Source organism: Chinchilla lanigera, unplaced genomic scaffold (assembly GCF_000276665.1).
Source record: "Chinchilla lanigera isolate Chin_1 unplaced genomic scaffold, ChiLan1.0 scaffold00002, whole genome shotgun sequence".
Lineage (NCBI taxonomy): Eukaryota > Metazoa > Chordata > Mammalia > Rodentia > Chinchillidae > Chinchilla > Chinchilla lanigera.
Window position 1 is genome coordinate 21082079 of NW_004955403.1, and position 23331 is coordinate 21105409.

The following is a 23331-nucleotide window of genomic DNA, read 5'->3' on the forward strand; positions in this document are numbered from 1 at the left end:
TTTTTTTTGAGATAGAATACCACTAAGTTTTCCACCCGGGCTCAAATTTGAGATTCTCCTGCCACTTTCCCAAGTGTGGGGATTATGGGCGTGTGCCACCGTGTCAGAGCAGGGTGCATTTTAAATTATTAATTCACTGAATTGAGTTATTAAATACTATTTTATGAAACAAGGTCTTCTGAATTGCACTCATTGAGAAGACTGGCCTGGTTTCGTTACTTTGCAAATCTTTCATGGCTCATCGGAACTGCTACTTTCTGATACCAGTTCCACGTTCTGTGCATTCCGTTGTGCTGTTTTGATTGTCGTTTGATTAGAATCTTACACACAGATAGGTATTTGGAGAGGGAGAGGAAAAGTCTAATGGCATTTTCAGATAATTGTATTTTTCTGTGATGCTATCCATTAACATTTGCACTCTGTGTATTAAATCTATCGGTCTGTCTTATAATTTGAGTGACTCTTCTACCCTTACATAATGTTGTAACAGCACACATTGGTCATTCGGAAGCGTGGACTCTTGAGTGTGCAGGTCCTCCAAATCTAGACATGGTTCGCTATGCATTACCAGATCACATTTATTAGTGTCAACGCAGTCCTGCTAGACGAGACTAAGTAGGGGAAAGCTCTCCTGGGGACAGTGGTGAATACAAGTTTCCAAAGCAGTTTTCACTTCAAAGTTCCTACTTGATCATTGGCAACTGATACACTCAGGTGTTGGTTGGCTGTTTTTTTTTTTTTTTTTTTTTTTTTTTTTTTTTTTGTTTCATGAAATGATGGCCATCTCTGAGAAAACACTCCTTAGATTACCAAGTTTGAAATAACTGTGGTTCTGCTCAGTCTTTTGAAAGTAAAAATGTGGTTTACAGAGAGTATCTAGGCAACCACTGACATCCAGGCAATTGCAGCAGTGTATTTTCTTGAGACAGCTGTTTTTTGAGCGATTCATAGACAGCATGTTTTTATGAGAATTTTCCATTTTAAATAAATATTTATTTGGGGTGTTTTTTGTTTTGAAAAGGTTTTTTTGTTTGTTTGGTTTTTGGTACTGGGAATTGAACTCTTGGCCTCAGGTTTGCCAGGCAGGCGCTGTGCCACTGAGCTATAGCTCTGGCCCCTAAACAAATATTTATTAATACTAATAATAAACTTAAATATTAAATAAACAGATACTTCCAGATTTAGTATTTTAATCTTCACAAAGACATAAGGATATATATTCTTAAAATGTGAGCTTTTTAAAAACTGGGAGTATGCAAGTGTGTAGAGACTTTTTAGGAATATAATAAATGACTACTAGCACTGTTTGGTACCTCTTAATAGCAAACCCCAGCAGTAAAGTAAGCACAGTGAAAGGGTAAATCGAATCTTGAGACCATATTTTTGAAAACTATTTTAAGAGATTCCAAAAAAAATACAAAAAGAATCATATGTACCAAATTAATCTTCTTGAGCTTTGTAAATTTTTCGTTGTCATTTTTTTTTTTGAAATAGGGTCCCATGGTGTGTTTCAGGCTGGCCTTGAAACCTTGGGGATCCTCCTATCACAGCCTCCTAGAGTGCTAGGGTGATGGCCACATACCACTGTGCTCAGCTGTGCAGGAGTCTCTGTGTCTTCAACATTAAATTTTTTAAAAAGTGAGAAGACAGAAAGTCTGACTGATGTCAGAAAAATGAGTTTGCATGGGGCAAGGGCAGGGGAGAGGTAGGAAAGGAAGTTTGGGAGCCTGGGGTCTGAGCAGGATAGCAGTGGAATGGGGGCTCCTGTGTGTGGAAGAGGATTTTGAGAACGCGGTACTTGGCGTATGATGTCACCCCACAGTGGCTCAGTTTGACCCAGAAACAGAAATGAACGAGGCCTACACTGAGGAAGGGCTTCCAAAATTCAGGAAGGGTGTATTTTAGCAATATAATTAGAATAATATTCTAGTGAAAGGTAGAAATATTGATCAATGGTAAATCACATAACTAGGTATAGATACAAGGATGCAGGAGACTGTAGGTCATATGTCGATTCCTGGAGAACAAAACAAAGCAGGAGGAAGTACAGCATCACATTTTTTGAAAAGTTGACTTTGTTTCATTTTATGACTTTTTTTCAATGATCAGTTCTAGGGTCACGCAAGCTAAACACCTTCGATACAGAATTTAAGGAGATACCCAGCTCTCGGGCTCATGTGTATGTATGTCACCTTGAGAATAAAGGTCTCCTTATGCTTGGCTTGTGGGAACCTGCCATGTAAGAGGCGCTCACAGAGTCCTTCCCTTTTTGGTCTTGCCCCGGCAGAGTGAACCCTGCCGTAAGTGTGTGCCCAGTGTGTGCCCGAGGGCTTGGCTGTGCCTCCGCCGGTCCCAGCGTCCTCCGGCGGGTGTTACACCTACACTTCTTACTGAACATTTTGTATCTTTTCTTAAATGACTCAGAGAGAAGTGCTGTGCTCTGTTGTTGTTTGTAACAGTTTTTCAGCCTGTTGCTTAAGACTGTCAGAAGAGACAACCCCTTCGACTGGGAATATTAATGTCTTTGCTATGCTTTTCCTCAAGCCAGTGACCCCCAAAGCTTTGTTGGATCTGTTGACCTGCTCCAGGAGTCCGGGATACGCTGACCTGCTCTGTCTGCATGGACTGTCCTCGCGTCTCTGATGCTTCCCTGTAGACCCTGAGGTCCCCGAGTACCTGCTCCAGAACAAGGAGGAAGCCTGCTGTTGTTCCTGTTCAGAGCACAGGAAGGCACTCGCACCTGGCACCAGCAGTCCACTCTTCAGCTGTTGAGTCCAGCCAGGATGTCCAAAAGGCCCTGGCTCCAGCACAGTGCGACAGAAGAGCCCCACTGCGCAGCACACCTGGCACCGCTAGAGCTGTTCTGTGAGGACGACCAGGTCGCACTGTGCAGCCAATGCCTCCTGTCCGGGGAGCACAAGCGTCACGCGGTACACAGCACACTGGTAGCTGCCGAGAAATACAGGGTAAGTTTCACACACTCTCAAAGCACGGGGCCGGCTCCTTCTGGATGGATTGGGCAGGTATTCTGATCCTGCAAAACCATTCCCAAACTTAATGCTTATTAAGAAATACCCACAGAAATATACTATATTTAGTCAAAACTTCAAAGCTAAGAAAAGAGTCATCATTCTAACCCTTTAGCTGTCTAGAGATAGGAATCCATTATTCTGACTTAACTGGAATTCTGTCATGTATTTCTCTACAGAAGTTATTCCAAGAACTACTGAAGCCATTGAGGGAGAAAGCTGAAGTCGCTAAAAGTATATTGGCTGATGAGCAAGAAAGAATGATGATGATTCAGGTCAGTGCTTCTCTTGGTTCTTGGAAGAAAGTATCAATAACGTTAAATAGGCAATAATATCTCCTAAACAAAGTTAAAAGGCAAAACCAGAAAACAGTATTTGACACCCATGGGGCCTGAAGTGCTAATATGCTAAAGAGCTTTTAAAAGTCTGTTAGCGAGCTGGGCGTGGTGGCACACGCCTATAATCCCAGCTCCCGGTAGGCTGAAACAGGAGGATCGAAACAGGAGGATCGCTGTGAGTTTGATTGGGGCCATCCTTGGCTACACAGTGAGTTCATGGCCAGCCTGAACTACATAACAAGACCCTGCCTCAAACCCCCACCCAAGAAGTCCATTAGGAATAAACTGGAAATTCAATAGGAAAAAGATCAAAAACTTAAATTTGGAAAAAGAAAACATAAATATCCCCTTTTGCACTTTTTTATTTTTCATTTAGTTTTCTCATTTGAGTTTTGCTGTGTTTCTTTTACTTTTGTAGATGTGTTTTGTTTTGTTTTGGTTTGGTTTGGTTTTTTGTTTTTGTTTTTTTCCAGTACTGGGAATCGAACTCACGACCTCTCGCTTGCCAGGCAGGCACTGTGCCACTGAGCTAAATCCCCAGCCCCTATAGATGTGTTTTAAACATACAAAACTATTTTGAATTTTGAATTTTGCTTATAGTAAGAGCAAGTAGGAATTATATTAAATAGTGATACAATATTTACAAGGCTTGTGGGCAAAGATCAAAAAGATTTTGTTTGCTTTATTTTGTTTTTTTGTTTTTCTTCCGGTACTGGGAATTGAACTCATGACCTTGCGCTTGCCAGGCAGGTGCTGTGCTGCTGAGCTAAATCCCCAGCCCTAGATCAAAAAGATTTAATATCACCCTTTAGAAGAGTGACATGGGAAAATGAGCATCTTGGGTGTTTTTGGTGACCATAGAAATTGGAAAACCCTAGAGGGCAATTTAAGAACTGCTATCCAAACTGAGGGCTCCCCTCCTTTGTGTAGTTCTCATTTCTAATTTCAAACTGTGTCTGCATACTTATCCTCGTTCTGTTCCAGGCATTCCACATTCTGGGTCTTTTCTCTTAATTTTTAGAGGATGCATGTGTCCATTTGGAGGCAATAAGGGAGGTAGTTACCTAGATGTATAACAATTTCTCAATTGATCCACATTTTTTCAGCCCCAAATAACATATTTGACAAATATTGAAGCCCTACTCTTTACCAGGGAGCATGCAAGGTTCTGGGTATTTGGGCATTCAGAAACAGTTGCCTTTATGAAACTTACACATGGACATAACCACAGTAAGCTACATATGCAATATTTTACACGTAATTCCAGGGCTGGGGATTTAGCTCAGCAGCACAGTGACTGCCTGGCAAGTACAAGGTCACGAGTTTGATTCCTGGTACTGGAAGAAAAACAAACAAACAAACAAACAAACAAAAAAGAGTATCAAACACGTAATTCCTAGAAGGCGGTAAAGGGTTAAACCACACAGGAGTCTGCTAGGCAGAGGGAATCAGCAGAAGTACTGGTCACAGGTCCTGTTGTGTACTGGCTGAGGCGAGAAAAGGAGGTGGAGGCTGCAGATGATGAGGTCAGAAGGTAAAAGGCCTAATAATATTGGACAGTAAACTTTAAATAAAATAAGGAAACCACTAGAAGGTACTGAACAGAAAAGCGGCAAGATTTAACGTGCATGGAACCACTCTAGCTGCCAAAGTGAGGATGTATTTTAGGAGGATAAAAGCAGAGGTGGGGAGACCTAAAAAGAAACTCAGTATAGTCAGGACCAAGCAGTGGTGAACCAGTTGTAGCCGCGGTGGTGAGCAATGGTCAGATTCTTAAAATTTTATTCCACTGAATCTCATAGGACTAAATAGCACGTCTCAGATAACTAGTCCCAGATTTATGTCTCTTGCCTGGAGTTCCAGATAGAAAACTTTCAATCCAATTCCTACTTGGCTGTCTCCTTGGATGTCTAACTGACTAATCACGTGTCATATCCAAAACTGAGTTCCTGATACACTGCCTGCCTCTGGAGTCCAGACTTTGAGCTGTTCCTCTTACTGTAAGCTGGTAGCTCCATACTCCTAGGCACTCAATCTAAAAGCCATGCTGTCTCCCATCCCGAATCCGTGTTTCCCACCCCTGCCATCTAACGTGTCAGTAGATCTCAACAGCATCACTTCATAATTTCAAGACTGTCGATGTCTTGGTGAACCTTAATGCAGACTTTCTCCGTCCTTTGGATTTATGCGTTTTATTTTTCCCCCCGTTCTTCCTGTTCCTTTGTCTTACACTGTGGTTAGAATGGAAGTGGGATACGTAACTGAGATCTCTCATATTTAACCCAAAATCTACTCTGTTCCTATCTGAGGAAGGAGGAGGAGCGGAATTTTAAAGAGATGGTTGCGTCTGAATACAGGGTGAGGCTCCGGCTGCTCAGAGAGGAGAAGAAGCTGAGCGTTCCGAGGCTCCAAGAGTGCAAACCTGACCTGAACTTGAGAGAAGCCAACTGGAAACAACTGATGAGGTCTGCTGCGGAGCAGGAGGAAGAGTCCCGGGAAACGCTGCAGGTGAGACACTGAGCACCTCTTTGCGATATCGGGAAATTAGAGGAAGAAGTGGCGGACAACTCCAGAGCAAGTGTCCTGTGACGACGGCAGGTTTATGGAATGTGTGTGTGCTCACCTGACGGTTCTGTCTCTGTGAACTCACGCCCACACGTGGGTAGAGACACGTGGATGACACGGGTACACTGCGTTTGTGTCCTTGTGTCACTGTGTCACACTGCAGATTGACTCACACTCACGTGACTGTGCGCAGGGCGCGGAGCACCGGAAAGCTGTGTTTCCGTGTGGCGCCGGGTGCACAGCGCGCTTCTGAACCCAGGGTGCTGGGTGGGTTGTCGTCTGAATTCTGCTTTTTCCATCTCCTGAGTGGCTTTGGACCTGTTACTTAATCTCCACGTAGTTTCTTCACTTGTAAAATGGAGGTAACAGTGGGCCTAAGTGATGTCCTGTCCATTTTAAACCATCAGTGGGTGTTGTTGTTAAACATTTGTTGATAGTAGAAGTTTAGATAAAACATATCTGTCAATGGGTACCTTCAAAAGAATAAAAAAGTGGCTGGGCGTGGTGGCACACAGCTGTAATCCCAGCGCTCTGGGAGGCTGAGGCAGGAGGAGAGCAAGTCCAAGCCCAGCCTGGGTACCTTAATGACTTAGTGAGCTCTTGTGTCACAAATAAAGACTAGAAAGAAGGGTTGGGGGTGGATCTCAGCACAGAAATCCTAGGTTCAATCTTTGGTACTGCAAAACAAAACAAGAAACCAAACAAACAAAAAAGGAAACTAGTATCAGTGGCTTAATTATGTAATTCTTCATATTTATTGATATATTTAATGCTAATTATAGTAACATTAATGGATTTTATTTTAATGAAGGGAATAGTAAACCTTCTGATCAAAGTACCTGGCAGAATGTGTGTGACGTGTTTTAGGGGCACATTGTGAATCAGAGGAAACAGACTACATGGGTGCACCTTAAATTAAACATCTCAGGGGCCAAAGAGTTACCTTTGGAAAGATGTCTCACTTGACACTGAGGAACATGATAGCCTTGCTTAATTATGTCTGTTTTTGGGGTTGCAAACAGAAAACCTGGATTTTTGTTGGTTTTGGTTTTGGTTTTTTGACACAAAATCTTGTATTGTTCAGGCTGGCCTTGAATTTGTGGCAGTCCTCCTGCCTCAGCCTCCCCAGTGCTGGGATTATAGGCACGCTCTACCACTCCAGCAGGAGACAGGCTTTAAAGACATGGTTAATTACCAAAGTAAATGCACTAGTAGTCCAATAGTAACAGAGGTTCTTCTGCAGAGACTGGACTCTCTGGCGAGAGAGAACATGAATAGACTGAAGGAGAACGAAGCCAAGGTTTCTCAGCAGCTCTGCAGCCTGCGAAAGCTCACTGCAGAGGTGGAGGAGAAGTGTGGGCGTCCTGCCGCAGCCTTACTCCAGGTGAGACTGTGAATAAGTCCTCATTCCAGGGAAGAAACGGGAAGTGGGCAGTTCTTGACGGGGTCACTGAGAGGGTCCAGTGACCGCCACTGTTTGGTTGTCAGAAGCGCTCAGCTCCCTGCCAGCGCTAAGGTGAATGAGGGCAGCATTATCAAAACAGGATAGAGTTTCCCCAAAAAGGTAAACACAGCTACCTACCCTGTGATCCCACGTCCCACACTGGGTGTGTTTACTGCGGAAGTCATAGTCAAAGGGACATCTGCACTCCATGTTTATTGCAGCACCGTTCACAATAGTCAAGAAATAGAAAGTGTCCATCGGTTCATGAGAAGATAAATAAAATGTGTTTCATACTTTTTTAAAATTATTATTATTACTACTATTATTATTATTTTTTTTTTTTGGTTTTTCTCCGGTACCGGGAACCGAACTCACGACCTTGCGCTTGCCAGGCAGGCGCTTTTGCCGCTGAGCTAAATCCCCAGCCCCTAAAATTATTATTATTATAATTATTTCTGATCAATTATTATTCTCTTATCACCTGAAAGAAATTTCCACTGTCTGAAGGAAACCTGCTCAGCTTTTCCTAACTTATCTTTACTTTTCTTTTTTTTAAAATTTTATTTTAGAGAGGAAAAAAAGATAAACATCATAATGAAACCCAGTTTCAAAACAGGTTAGGGGGACAGTTATAATAGTTGATGTATTGCATATTGTTGTCTTCCTAGTAGTGATTCAGAGGAGAAGATACAGGCAAGATATCTTATCTGTACAATGTTAGCATAAAGCTTTCATTTCAATGAACTAAGAGAAGCTAGCTGTATAACTGTCTTAACTGGCTTGCTCTATCTTAACTATATATTTTTTCCTTTTTTCCTTCCTTCCTTTTCCCTTTCCTTCATCTGTTTGTCTTTTCTTTTGAACAGTTTCATCCCAATTCACAATATCTATTGGACATTTCGGACCTTATTTACTTGTTCATTTGCCCACACTAGTGAGACAATACGGTGTTTACACATATGGGTCTGATTTATTTCACTTATGAGTGTGGTCTTGAGTTGCATCCATTTACCCATAAAAGACTCCATTTTATCCTTTATGGCTGTGTAATATGTTTCCTATTCTCGATGGGGTACTATTTGGTAATGAAAAGTGAAATCCTGCCACTTGGAACAAACTGGATAGAACTAGGGATCGTTATATCAGGTGAACTCAGTGAGGAACAAGAGGACAAGAACCACATACCTTACTCATACGTGGATAATCTAAAAAAGTTGGTCTCGGAAGGTGAGCGCAGCGGTGACCACCAAAAGCTGGCGAAGATTAGGTGAACGGCGGGAGGGAGGCTGATCCCTGGTACTAAGCCGTAGACAGAGGAGGCTGAGAAGGTGTGGTGTGCAGGAGCGTGGTGTGGTGAGTGTCGGTAACAGCAATACACTGTGCACTGTGTTTCAGAAAGTACAGGGAAGGATTTGGAATGTTTCTACCATAAATTTTTAAAATTTTTATTTGGAGACAGGGCCACACACTTGAATTTGTGATTCTCTCTTCCCATCTTCTCAAGCAGCTGGGATTACAGGCATTTGCCATCATACCCAGCTGAGAAGAGATAACAAATTTTTAAGGAATACGTGCACTTATCCCGATTCAAGTGTTACACATTCAATACATGTATTAAAACATCATGATAGCGTATGTAAAACGTTTCTGTTTTAACATATGTTAAAAACTCTTACATTTAAAGAGCATTGTGAACCATTATAAAATCATGGTACGGTGGAGAGCTGCTTCAAGACTAAAAACTCTTCGCTTAAAATTGTCAAGAGTAATGTGAACTGCGATGTGCTTCGACAGGACGAGTAATGCGTTAAAGGGTGATGCGTCCATACAGGGGGGGTTTCACAGCCACGAAAAGGAGCACAGCAGCTCCCCAGCCACTAAAGTAGTATCTTCAGACATCATTAATGAAAAAGTTTAGAACTACTTTTTGTTTGGTTTTTGGAGAATAAGTATATTTATATGTGTGTATATGTACTTGTTAGTACTCACAGACTTTGGGGAAAACCCACACACTTTGTCATCAGCGGCACCCGTGGGAGACAACAGATTCATTGGAGCCCTATTTGCAGTGGTCAGAATGCGTGCGCACCCAAAGTGTACATATGTTGACGTCTCACCGCTAGGGGGCGCGCACTGGGAGGTGACTGCCACCTGGGGGGATCGCTCAGGTGGGATTAGGGCTCCGGGGAGGGGGCCCGGGAGACACCTGGCCTCTCACCGTGCGGGTTCTGAGTTGGGGGGGAAAGCTGTGGATGGCCCCTGCAGACACCGGTTCCGCCAGTGTCTTCATCTCGGAATTCGCTCTGCAGGCGGAAACGCCTCTCCCGCGCGTGACCGCGCAGTCCGGTTCGTGACCTCGCAGTCCGGTTCGTTAGAGCGGGACAACGAACTGGACGTGCCCGCGGGCGTCACGTGCTTAGCGCCCCGCGCGCATGCATAATTGATTAGAAATAAAGGTTTGAAATAACAAATTGAAAAATAAATGTTGGGGCTGGGATGTAGCTCAGTGGCACAGCGCCTGCCTGGCAAGCGCAAGGTCTTGAGTTCTATTCCTGGTACCGGGAAAAAAAAAAAAGAAAAGTTAGTGTTTGCATTTTCTGTTGCTATGTGGCTGTAGTACCGCGGGATTGCTTCCTCCTGGGCCGCAGTGCGTGCCCCCCCAACCCTCCCCCATCCCCCTCCCCACGCCTCTGCGCCTTGTGTCCCCTTGCCTTTTCAAGAGTATCACCGCGTTTCTTCTTCTCTTTGTTTTTCTTTTCTTTTTTTCCTCTCTTTTTTTACTATGTGTGATTAGGTGGTTTTTTTTTATATTAAAAAGAAAAAAAAAAAAAATTAAAAAAAAAAAAAAAAAGAGTAACAATGGTTAATACAGAGTATTGTTATCTTTAAATTGGTTATTCAGAGTACAAGATATAAGCATTGAAGTGTACAAGATGTAGACCTTTTTTCTTCACTGTTTATCATTTTGCTTCCTGGTAAAAGACAAACCATGCGATGTTTAAGCTCAAGCATGTGATTTTTTTTCACTTAACATTATGGTCTCAAGATATATGTCTGTTTTCCTGCAGATGAGGGAAGCTTTTCCTTCTTTATGGCAGAGTAGCACTCTGTTGTGTATAAATAATACACATTCTTTATCCATTCATCTGTTGCTGGACATACAGGCTGCTTCTAGATGTAGCTAGTATGAGCTGTGGTGCTGTGTATGTGGGTATGAATGTATCACTGTAATATGATCTTTAGCTCCTTCAGGAAGATACTTAGAAGGGGAATTGCGGGATCAAATGGAATCCTAGTTTTAGTTTGAGTAATCTCCATAATGTTTTCCATAGTAGTTACTAGCTTACATTCCCACCAACAGTCCACATGGGCCGCCCCCCACCAGCTATGCTAGTGTTTTTTGGTTTTTTGTGTGTTTTTGAGACAGGGTCTCGCTATGCAGTTTAGTCTGTTCTTGAGCTCACTTTGTAGCCCTTGCTGGTTTCGAACTCACAATGCTCCTCCTGCCTCAGCCTCCCGAGTGCTGGGATTACAGGCATATGCCACCACACCTGGCTATTATTTTATTATTCTTGATGATAGCAATTCTTTCTGGAGTAAGGTGGAATCTCAGTTTTGTTTTAATTTGTAATTCTCGAATGTCGGAGATGTTGAACATTTTTATGTATTTATTGGCCATTTGTACTTCTGAAAATGTCTGTTCATTTCAACTGCCCATTTTTTTTATTTGATCTTTTGTTTTGCCAGGTCTCACTTTCTTTTTTTTTTTTCAGTTCTTTACACATTCTGGATACGGAATAGCTGGCAAAATTTTTTTCCCATTCTACAAGTTGTCACTTTCTCATTGTTTCCTTTGCTGTGCGGAAATTTTTAAATTTGATATGATCCCATTTGTTGATTCTTGGTACTGTTTCTTATACAACTGGGGCTCTATTCAGAAAGTCCTGGTCCACCCTTAGGTCTTTAAGGGGTACTTTAACTTCCAGCAGATCGTTTCTGTTTTAACATTTAGATCTTTGATCCATTTTGATTTCAGTTTAGTGCGTGGTGAGAGATCCTGGGTTACAGTCTTCTGCGTGAGGATGCCGGTTTGCGCAGCACCATTTGTTAAAGAGGCTCTCTTTCCTCTGGCCTCAGTTTTTGCCCCATTTTCTTCCATGGTCCTCATGTTTCTGAGCCAGTACTGTGCTGTTTTATCTCTAGTTTTGCAGTGTAACTTGAAATCAGGATTGTGATATCTCCTGCTTGGCTCTTGTTGCCCAGCAATGCTTTGCTGTTCTGTGTCTGGAGTAGAGAACTCGGGTCCTTAAAGTGTTCTCACTCCCAGCCCAGAGTCCTGGGAGCCTTTGGCTGCAAGCATTCCGCACACTTAGGACAGAGCAGACGGCTGACTCTGCTGGGTCCCGCACACCTGTACTGGAGAGGTCTCTCTAGCTAGTTCTGTGAGGAACGCTGTTGGTAATGTCATTGGGATTGTTAAATCTGTCTTACCAGTTCTGGAAGCGTGGCCGTTATGACAAGATCTGTTCCACCCATCCAGGAACAGGGGACATCTCTTCATTTTCTGATGTCTTCAGTCTTTCTCCGAGTACTCTAGTTTTTGTGGTAGAGGTCCTTCAGTTCTGTGGTTAGGTTAACTTCTAATATTTAATTTTTCCTTATGCTATTGTTTTCCTAATTTCATTCTCAGTGAATTTATCATTGATGTACAGGGACATCGTTGATTTTTGTAACCTGATACATTGCTGAATGTATTTATTCTAGGAGTCTTTGGGTGATTGTGTGTGTGTGTGTGTGTGTGTGTGTGTTTTGTTTTGTGTAAAGGATCCTGTCATCCGCAGCACTGAGTTCCTCAGTGTTTGTTTTCAGGAAATGCTTTGTTTTGCTGGATCCAGCTGGCAGTTTTTCCCTCAGCACACTGAATATTTCATCCCACTCCGTCCTGAACGCAGGGTTTCTGTTGAGAAGTCCTCTTCCAGGCGTAACAAAACACATTTATTCTATTTGCTTCATTTCTTCTTATGGTTTTCAGCATTCTGCTTCTCTGACCTTTGAGAATTTGATTGTAATATGTCATGGAATTTTCTCCTGTGGGCTGGATTTTACGGGTGACCTATGATTTTCTCATACCTGGATTTTCAAATTTTTCCTCCATATTTAAAAAGTTTTCCATTATCATTCCTTTGAATAACCTCTCTATTCCTCTGTAGTTCTCCAGTTCTTCCTTGATGCAAAAGACTTACGGATTCCTTCTCCCCGTGGCCTCCCATCGATCCTGTAGTTCTGGTTCCTTCTCCTTTCATTTTGCTGCTTTTCTACCTGTATTGTTGTCTTTGAACTCACTGATCACTTCTCTCATCCGATCAGTTCTGTTGCTGATACTTTCTACTGCATGTTTCATTTTGTTCATATTTTTCACCTCCAGGATCACGGTTAGATTTTTTTTATTTCAATCTTTCTGTTAAAATTTTTCAATAAATTGGGAGACTGTTCTTAGAGTTCACAGAGTTGTCTTAAAACAACTACTCCAGATTCCTTGTCTGGAAAATCATTCATATGCCTTCAGGATCAGTTGCTGGTACTTTATGTTTTCTATTTGTTGAGGCCTTATTTCCTTATTCTTATTTTGTGTAAACCTGCATCTCTATCTGTGCATGGACATAGTTGGTATTTATTCTCTTTGCAATCTGGCTTTGATAATCAGTGTTCTATTTTTGAGTGACTTGTTTAAAAATCTAGTGAACTTTTGCTTGTATTCTTTTTTAGCATCAAGGACACAAAAGCTCAGACTGACTGTTCACTTGGCAGTGTCCTACCTGGAGGGGCTCCCGGGGGTCGCGGAGAGGACCCCAGCTGGCTGTAAAGCCATCTGCGCTTCCAGAGTGTCTGGACCGCGCTTCCAGAGCAGCACACACCGAAAACCCCGGCTTGTGCAGCGTCCTCCCGGCAAGGTGGGGAGCTGCTGCCCAGCTCTGTGCGCTGGCTCCTGTGTCCCTGTCCCCCGCTGCCACTTTTCACCTCGCTGGGTAATACTCCACGTGGACTGATAGAAGAGTCAGTCTCCTGCACAAGACTTGGGACAGTGGGGTGCCCGATGTCCGCCTCCGCTCACTCTTTGCAGTGGGAAATCGTGAGAGCAGTGAGACTTTCTGCACCTGGTGTGGCACGTGACTTGGGGGTGGGTGCTGTGGTGGAGAGAACCGCTCTCCACCCGCCCCGCCGTGGCTGCACTTGTCTTCAAGGGCTGCATGGCCTCCCTGCCTGGCTCCTTTCGTTCATGAGCAGCGCGGTCATGTGTAGATTGCCCCTCACCGAGACGTTTCTGTGGGGGTAACACTGGGGACCCTGCTCCCATGTCGCTGAATTTCAAGGTTCTGTGGGTGCTGGTGAGTTAGTCTGAAATTTCTAAGTTACAGTTTTTCAGCATAGTGGTTTTTTTTTTTTTTTGGTACCAGGAGCCAAACTTAGGCCCTGAGCTTGCCGGGCAGGCGCTGTGCCGCTGAGCTACGTCCCCAGCCCCGAAGTTACAGTTTTTAAAAGTCATGTTGTATTTTAGGCAACAGAAAAAATAGAAATGGGCTTGTCTATGCACGGGTACTGTTTCTCTGTTAAACCTGGCTTTGAATTTGCATGCACTACGGCAGGAAAGCTCAGGCTGTGAATCTCCAATGAACAGAGGTTAGCTGTGCTACTCATTCAGACCTGTGTTGGGACGTTGCGCAGACTCCAGGGAACAGTGTAACAGCGCTATGCTTGAACAGTACAAGTAAAGGCGTAGGCTAAAGTCTAATAAAACTCATCTCTGACGTAGGTCACTCCATGACTGACGGGTAATCAGCGCTTTTGCCTATCTTTCTGCCAGAGGAAAAGGGAAAATCCCCAGGAGGTATCTCTGGAGATTCTATGGCTATGTTATACTTAGTCACCTGTATACAATAAAATATTTCCACGTGTCTCGAGAAGGAAAAATGACCTTTCATTAGAGAATAAGAAAGAAGAAAACTGAATGAGAAACTATAAGCATCAGGATGATTGTCAGTAGAACAACAGTACATAAGAAAATTGTTAGCATTAATACATTTTAAAATGAAAAAAGGTACAAAATATAAGAATGAATGTAGACTGTCCTTGGAAACTTTAAGCTTATTGAACAGATTTGTGGAACTAAAACTTATCATACATGATAAGAACCCCAGGTGGATTGAGCAGTATACTGCACAGATCAGATTACAGAGTCACTTAATTGTAGTTCATTGGTTTTGGGTTTTTGGTGTTTTTTTTGTTTCATTTTGGTTTTTGTCTTTTTGAGACAGGGTTTATTTATGCAGTTCAGGCTGGCCTCGAACTCAGCAGTGATTTTCCTGTCTCAGCCTCCCAAAGTGCTGAGATTATAGGTGTGTGCGCCAGCTCCCCCACCCAGCAATTGTAGTTAACTCAAAAACTGGTCAGTGGAAACATTCTTACATTGAAGCATACAGAGAAAAAGCACAAAACAAGAAGGGAACAGATTATCAAAGACGCAAGTTTTGATAGTCTTCACATTGGAATCACAGAGCAAAGAGCAAGTTGAATACAGGTAATGTGCACAGGACTATTCAGTAGTAATTTTTTTTAAAAGGGAGAAAAGATTTCTGCCATCAGAGTGGGTCACATCTTTCTCAGAGGCGGTTACACTTTTTCTCTCATTTCATTCTTCAGATTTTCATTTTTTCTTCTGTGAGTTCAGATCCTCAGCTGATCTCTTCCATGAAATGTTTTATTTTGGGACTGTGTCTTGCACATCAGGAGCTTCCTTGTTGTTTTCTTATTACAACTTCCATTGCTTTACTGGTAATTAGAATATCTTTCGGTATGGTCTATATTCGGTCAAAAGTTGTGCTAAGTCCTTTTGAGGCAGTCAGTCCCATTTGTTAGTTCTAACTCTGATGAGGTCTTTGGGGAGATAGAGATATATATATGCATGTTATATATGTGTATCTATATATATATATAGATACACATGAGATATATATACATGTTATCTGCAAAGACATTATTTTACTTTTTTATTTTAAAGAGAATAAAAATAACAACACAGGCAAAAACAATAAAAATGACACAAGGTTTCAAAACCAAATGATGGGAATTAACAGTGGTTGTTATATCACATATTGTTATCAACAAAGATACCAGATGTAAGAAGGCAAGACTGATCAAACCATTAAAAAGAATAATAAATAATTTGCTTTGTTTTGATTTGCATGGGTTTTTTGATTTATTTACTTAACTTTATTTATTTAGCCTCACTGCATGGCTAAGATTTTCAGTACTGTCTTGGTTACTCTTCTTTCATTGCTGGGACAAAATACCTGACACCCAGCATCCCTGGAATAATTTTTACTGAGTCATTAACATCCTGTTAATGTTCTACTGAACTAAATTTACTAACATTTTACTGAGGATTTTTACATTTTGGTTCATTAGTAACACTTGCTCTATAAGGTGTTACCAAATATGGGGAATTATACATTTAAAAAAAAAAATTGTTTCAAGCATTCATTGTTCATGTCACTTCCTGCAGCACTTCCGGAAGGCCTGTCTTGTGTCTGTAGTTATGCTTTAAGGATGCTTCTCTGCCTGAATCAATTTCAAATGTTCCCCTTTTGTGGTCATTTTGATTTTGAGGAGCCAGAAGTCACACATGCCAGATCCAGTGAAGGAGGCAGATGAGGACACAGCGTGCTTTCACTTGACACAATGACTGTAAACACTTGATCAACAAAGTTATCATAAAATATGATGGATAGTTACATTTATAAATTCATTAGAAGTGAAGAGTCATAATAGGTAAAAACTAAAAATAAATAAACTTACATTTCTCAAATTAATAAAATAATTATTGAAAAGCCTCTGTAGGCAAACCTCTAAGGGAGAGCTCAGTTCTAGGCCAGGGTTAGTCACAGGCCGTGCAGGGGTGTGGCCCATTTCACTCCGCTCCTGCCCTGGCTCCGGCTCCCTCCTGACCTGGGGCCCTTCCTTCGCTCAAGTCCTACCACTGTGAGTGCAGAAAGCAAATACATGAGCCCCACTTTAAGCAACATTTCCCTTAGGAATACATCAAAATTATTTCAAGACTTCTTCCTACTCCATGTTAAAATTTGATTTCTCAGAATTAGTTCTGTGAGACTAAGGAAGTTACATGGAAATCAAGTTCATCGTGGCAATAGGATATTTCCACGTGTACAGCTTACAAAGCAGGTGGTTTAAATATCCAGAAGTAACTTTATGTCTTTGTTTTTTCTTCCTAGAATGCAAGACACTGTTTGGAAAGGTAAGTTCCTTGTGCGCACAGTAGGGTCAGAAGCAGGAGTCTGATGCGCTGAGCACTCAGAGGTGAGCGAGCCTGGGAGGGATGGGGGGGCTCTGTCTCCTGAGAGTGGGAGAGGTCGCCCTCTCCATGGAGGCCCGGCCCCCACGCAGGCAGCTCACATTGTCTTTTTCCCTTTTTTTAATAGAACTGAGTCACTACTTCTTCAGCCCCTCGTGCCAGCTCGCATCACAGACCTGAGTTCGTGTCAAATAAAAAGAAGGAGCAAAATGCTAACCGTGCACCAAAGTAAGCTGCCGTGCATCCGTGAGCACACGATACAGTTCAACTCTTGCTGGGCGTAGTCCTGGCCCGAGGGAGGCTGAAGGAGGGATCACCAAGAGTTCAGCCAGCCTGCACTACACAGCAGGAATCTGTTAAAAAAAAAAACATAAATGAAAATATTTTTTGTTGTTGTTGTTGTTGTCTTTTTGAGACAGGGTCTCACTATGCAGTTCAGGCTGTCCTTGAGCTCACTTTGTAGCCCAGGCTGGTCTCGAACTCACAACGATCCTCCTGCCTCAGCCTCCCAAGTGCTGGGATTACAAGCATGTGCCACCATGCCCGGCAAAAACAAATTTTAGTAGTTCAAAGATTAGCAAGCATAATGTGCTACACTCATGAGGTAGCTGTATCAAGAAAATGTATAAATTTCTTATGAAAATTCTTTACCATTGTCCCATCCCTCATACATAACTGCAGGCAGGTTCTACTCCTTATGTATTTAAAACTTCAGGGGTAATATTGCACCACGTACAAACAAGGATTGATACGTCCTCTCCATGTAGTTTTGCTTTTCCCAGAGGGACCTATCCTGGGCGTCATCGAATATCATAGAAATAGTGCCTGGCCTTTGGAGTCTGGCTTCTTTCACTCAGCATAATTCAAGTGAGGTACGTCCAAGGTACCACGTGTATCAGCAGTTTGTCCCTCTTTATTGCTGAGAGTATTCCATTTTCTAAACGCCATAATCTATTTATTCTTTTGCAGTTCCACAGACATTTGGGTTGTGTCCAGGAGTGAGCTGTAATTTTTGCATACAGATATTTGCATAAACATGACTTGGTTATTCTTGACTAGCTCTCGAGGAGTGGGATTGCCGAATTTGTTTGCCAACTACCTTTGCCGCTTTGCATGCATATCAGTAGTCCATAAGCAGATCAGTGACCCTACAACTTCGCCGGTGCTCGGTACAACTGATTTGGTTGTTTAGATCTAACCTACGGTTAGGTAGTGGTATCTCACTGTTATTTTAATTTATATTTCTGAGATGACTAATAACTGGATGTATTTTCATGTATTTATTTACTCTCTTCATCTCTTTTGGTGTCACATATCCAAACCTTTATTTCTAAAATGGAGTTTTCTGTTTTCTTACTGAGTTTTGAGATTTTTTTTGTATATTTTGCATATCAGTTCTTTTTCAGATATATATTCTTGCAAGTATTTTCTCATAGATTTATATTACTGTTTTTCCAACGATGTCTTTTGAAGACTAGAAACTTTGATGAAGTTCAATTTCTCACATTTTGGTGGGGGGCGCAGTTTGGGTTTTCTGTGTTTCAGTAATAAGTCTTTGCCTGCCCCAACAGAGATGCTCTTCTAGAAATTTTATAGTTTTATATTTTGCATTTAGGTGTATAATCTACTGGAATAAAAACTGTACGCATTTCAAGACATGGTGCAAATACTCTCTTTCTCCTGTGTTTTTGTTACTACTTAGTGCATGACTATCCAGTTATTTTGGTGCCAACTGGAGATGAGTTTTCAGTGTCTTTGTCAAAAGCACTGCATTTGGCCCTTCTGTTGAACAGGTGTATGTCACCAGGCCTGTCGTGGATTCTAATAGGTCTGTTGATCATTATGTCTTTTTGCCAATACCGTACTGACTTGATGGATAACTCTGTAGGAAGTCTTGAAAGCAGGCAGTGTGAGTTCTCCTAATTAATAAATTATGTGATCTCTTCAAATAACATCTTGCTATTGTTGTCCAGGCTGGCCCGTACCTTGCTCTGTAGCCCAGGCTTAAACTTGTGATCCTCCTGCCTCAGTCTCTCAGGGGCTGGGGTTACAGGAATGTGTCACCACACGCTGCTCAAATTAACTGCTTTTCTAAATAGTTGGTCTATTCTAGAGTTTTCAGTTTCCACATAAGTTTCACAATCAACTTTGTTGACTTCAAATAATATCACTGGAATTGAGAGGTGTTATGTTTAAACTGTAGGACAATTTGGGCAGAACACTGTGATGACATAAGCAATATTAACATGTAAGGATTTTATGTTTTAATGAGATTGATTCCTATATATTTTATGTTTTTAGTGCTATTATAAATAGTTTTTCTAAATACCAATTTGGATTTCAAATTTTATCTATTTCTAGTTTATTATAGAGATAGAAATTATATTGCCATTTGTATCTTATAACTATGTCAAGCATATATAGATTCCATGATATATTCTTCTAGGACAGCCATATTGTCTATAAGGTGCTGATCAAAAATTACGGTGTGTGTTTAAGTAAAAACGCATTACAGCCAGCTGTGGTGACACACGCCTACAAGCCCACCATTCTGCAGAGTGAGACAGGCGGGTCGCCACGAGTTTCAGGCCAGCCTGTGCTGCACAGTGAGATCAAGGCAAGCCTGAACTCCAGACCCTGACCCAAAAAATTATTATTGTAAGAGGCGTACTGCCATCAGTTCCCCCTCAGAATGTCCTTGAAACTGCAGCCCCATCACTCTTGCCACTTCTGAGGCAGTGCCGCAAGTCCTCTTTCCTGAGTGTCTCCAAGCTGTTTGATCAAAAACATGACGGATGTTCTTGCCAAGTGCTGTTCAGTGGAAAGACAGGCTCCTAAAAACATCACCGTGAGTCCTCATCTACCGTCTTCATTGGATGTGGCACTGTGTGACTTCTGGCTCTTTCCCAAAGCCAAAATGACCGTGAAAGGTAAACATTTTGAATCAGTTCACAACATTAATACCACAACAGCACAACTAAAGACACAAGTAAAGACTTCTAGAACTGCTTCAGAAAATAACAAGAGCCCAGCATGTTGCTCATGCCTGGAATTCTAGAACTGGGGAGGCTGAGGCAGGAGGATCACCACAAGTTCAAGACCACCCTGGGCTACATAGTAAGTTCAAGGACAGCCTAGACGACATAGCAAGACCCTGTCTGAAGAAAACAGAAAACAGGAAAAAAGTGGCAAAAATGAGTATTTTGAAGGTGATTAATGGCAGTGAGTCTTACTGTAATAATAAGTTCTTAAAATTTAAACTTTCACCATAATTTTCATTACATCTTATACAAATATGGATAAGTTTATATTTTCCTTTCCAGTGTCTTGCTGTACTTGTTTCAGTCCTGCAGGATGTTAGACAGGAGTAGTGAGAATACATACTCGCCTTGATCTTGACTGTAGAGCGAAAGGAAACATTAGCCTGTTACCCTAAAATTTGATGTTATTGTATGCTTTTTATAGTTGCTGTTCAACTAAAAAATATCTTTATTCTTACTTTGATGAAAACTTTTCTCATGAATGACTGTTGAAATTTTCTAATCTCCTTTTCTGTCTCTTAATGTTTTTTCTTTCTGAAACTATTAATAAGATAGATTGTGTTGATAGATTTTCATACATATACACAATAGTCTTACATTCTTAGGATAAATTCTTGGTAATAATGTTTTGTCCATTTCATATATTGGCATGTTTGCTGTGCTAACATTTTGTTAAGAATTTTTACATCGAGATTCATGAGTGACAGTCTATAGTTGCTTGCTCTGTAATCACCTTCTGGCACATTGAAATTAATCCATTTTGTTTTTGAGATCTGGATGATCTTGTTTTTTTTTTTTTTGTTTTTGTTTTTGTTTTTCTCCGGTACCGGGAACCGAACTCACGACCTTGCGCTTGCCAGGCAGGTGCTTTTGCCGCTGAGCTAAATCCCCAGCCGAGATCTGGATGATCTATTTGGTTCTTTGTTAAATGGTTTAGGCTTGCTTTTTAGTTTTTATAATCTGTACACATTTTTTGCTAACCATGCATTCTACCATGCAGCTCTACCCCTGCCCTTATTTCCTATATAGATTTTTTAGTATTTTTTCTTCAAGCATAGCAAGCAAAGTTATTTTAAAGTCTGTGCCTAGTAATTCCAGTGTTTAAAGTTCCTTACAGATTGATTTCTGCCAGTCTTGGTCAATAGTAGTTTTCTATTTTGTGAATGTATATCCTTTAACTTTGGATACTAAGTTGGCCTTTGTTCCTCAGGTATTATTTTGAGAAATTCTTTGTTGCCAGGAATAAAGCAATATATTTTCCAGAGAAAGCTTTCGTGGTTTCTGCTAGTCTCCTGGAAATACTGAGAGTCTGGGCTGACTTGCACTTTAAAGTTCAAGGCCTGTGGCTTTGGGACTGCTCTAATAATGTGAACTGGACTGCTGGTCCAAAGATTTAAGTCAATTTAACTTACTGAAGTTAAGTAATAGAAGTTAAAGGACTTGCTGCTGGATTAGATGTTAAAGAAAGTAAGAAATACAGGACTACTCCAGATTTATAGCTTAATCAACTAAAGCAACAAGGGTACTATTATCTGGGGAGTAGAGAGTGGAGAGGAGTGGGGTTTGGGTTCCATTTTGGATGTATTATGTTTGACATTCCCGTTACACCCACCTAGTAATTGAGAGTGCGCTTGTGGAGTGAGTTGTGAACATACAGAAGATATTTAAAACTGGGGCTGAGGTTACCTGCCCAAGAAAATGAAAATGGTAAAAGGAAGGAAGTCTCCAGGACTAAGCTCCAAGAAATTCACAAATCTGGGGGCTGGGCAGAGATAGGAACAGCAGTCTAAGATCTGAAAAGGGCAAACGGCAGTTTCCTTTGAGTGTAAGGGATCACACTGAGCTTACTTTGCGTTCTCTGATTTTATGGAGAAGTCTCATAGGTTTTCTTGCTTCTCCTATAATATGTTTTCCTTTGATTTACTTAGTATCAAGTACTTGCTGTCAGCAGCTTTAGGGATTTATACCGCACAGGAGATGTTTAAGATGAGTGGAGTGATTGAGACACAGGGAACAGCCATGAATCAACAGTTCTTTTAGCTGCCACCAGTACTTCTGGCTGTTCCAGGATTGGGAAAAAAGTCTTTAGAGGACTAGAGGTGGATCCCCTGAGGGGGACTGGGTACCAGGACAACCTTACAGCCTCTGGGGTGAAGGTACTTCTAAAGCTCTCCTCCGCTAGTCTTCGTTCTGTATTTTTCCCTCACGAATCGTTCCTTGATGGTATCCTTTTCCATCATCTTACTCCTTTTCCGTAGTGTCCACCTATTGAAAAAGCTGAGGCTCTTTTGCCTGGAACCTCCGAGATTCCCCGTATCTGCCTGAGACTTGCTCTTGCTCACTGGGAAGAACCTGCATATAAAAAGTTCATCTCTGGCATTGGTTTGGACGGATGCCTCTGTGATTTAAATTTCTCTCCGTCTGCAGGACAGATAACTTTGGATCCTGAAACAGCTCATCCTTGCCTGGCCTTTTCTGAAGACCTGCGAACTGTGAGACTCAGAAACGCCCAGCAGGACGTGCCCGGACGCCCAGGGCGCTTCGACTTCAGTGCCTCCGTGCAGGGCGCGGAGGGCTTCAGCTCAGGAAAGCACTACTGGGAGGTGGCGGTGGGCAAGGCGGCACGCTGGCAGTTGGGGGTGTGCGGAGACTCCACAGGCAACCAGGACCAAGTGCTCGGAGCTTCTCCAGATAAATTCCTCCTCATGGGAGCCGTGATGGGGGCTGAGTATACTTTCTGGGTCTTTCCCCCTTTAAAAAAGGTCTGCTTGCAAAAGGAAATGCAAAAAGTTGGCGTTTTTGTAGACTATGAGTTTGGTCACATATCATTCTACAATGTGACAGAGGGCGCACTCATTTATAATTTCTCTTGTCTCTGCTTCCAAGGAGCTCTTAGGCCTCTATTTGCTCTTTGTATCCCGAATGGAGACATGAATTCAGACTCTCTCACTCTCTGTCCCCCTTGTGTTCCCTCCTGAAATGTCAGTGTTGTAAGAACAAAATCCAAGAATAGCAAATTTATAGACATTTTCTAGTGAAAGTTAAAAATCAGTTCATAGTTGTGACTGTGCTCATGCTCCCCGCCATACAGTTACACCGCTGGGCTCAGCTGACCTTGACTGTCTGCGTCCAGCTGCTGCTTCCACGTGCCGCCCAGGCCAGCCTGACCACACCCCGCTGCAGCATCTCAGCTTAAAATATGTGCACGTGGAGCTTTGTTTCCACTTGCTTCACGGACTCTATACGTTGCGCCCAGAACACACTGGCCTGGCTAAGGACACTTTCAACTCTACCTACTCTTCTCAGACCCCCTCCCTCCCAGAATGTTCCTGTGTAATGATAAACAATTTAAACTCAAACCTGACTCGGGCTGGTGATTTAGAGCTGGTTCCCATGTGTAATAAAAACCCGCTAGTGTAAATGAAAACCGCCTTCTAACTCCTCGGTGCGCTGGAGGCGTCCTAACCAATTCAACCTAGAAAGGAATGACTTAATTTCCCTGCCTCTGTCTTTGCTCAGGAGTACGTAATGCTGAGAACCAAAAAAA

At 42.1% G+C, this 23331-nt stretch overlaps 1 protein-coding gene across 1 annotated transcript; it reads left to right on the top strand.

The window, feature by feature from the left end:
* Positions 1-7115: 7115 nt before the first annotated feature.
* Triml2 (tripartite motif family-like 2) lies at positions 7116-22762 on the top strand. The gene is made up of 4 exons (XM_013514804.1): positions 7116-7316; positions 16664-16686; positions 16871-16971; positions 22212-22762. Exons 1-4 carry the CDS (start codon positions 7116-7118, stop codon positions 22760-22762), a joined length of 876 nt encoding a protein of 291 aa, XP_013370258.1.
* Positions 22763-23331: the final 569 nt, after the last annotated feature.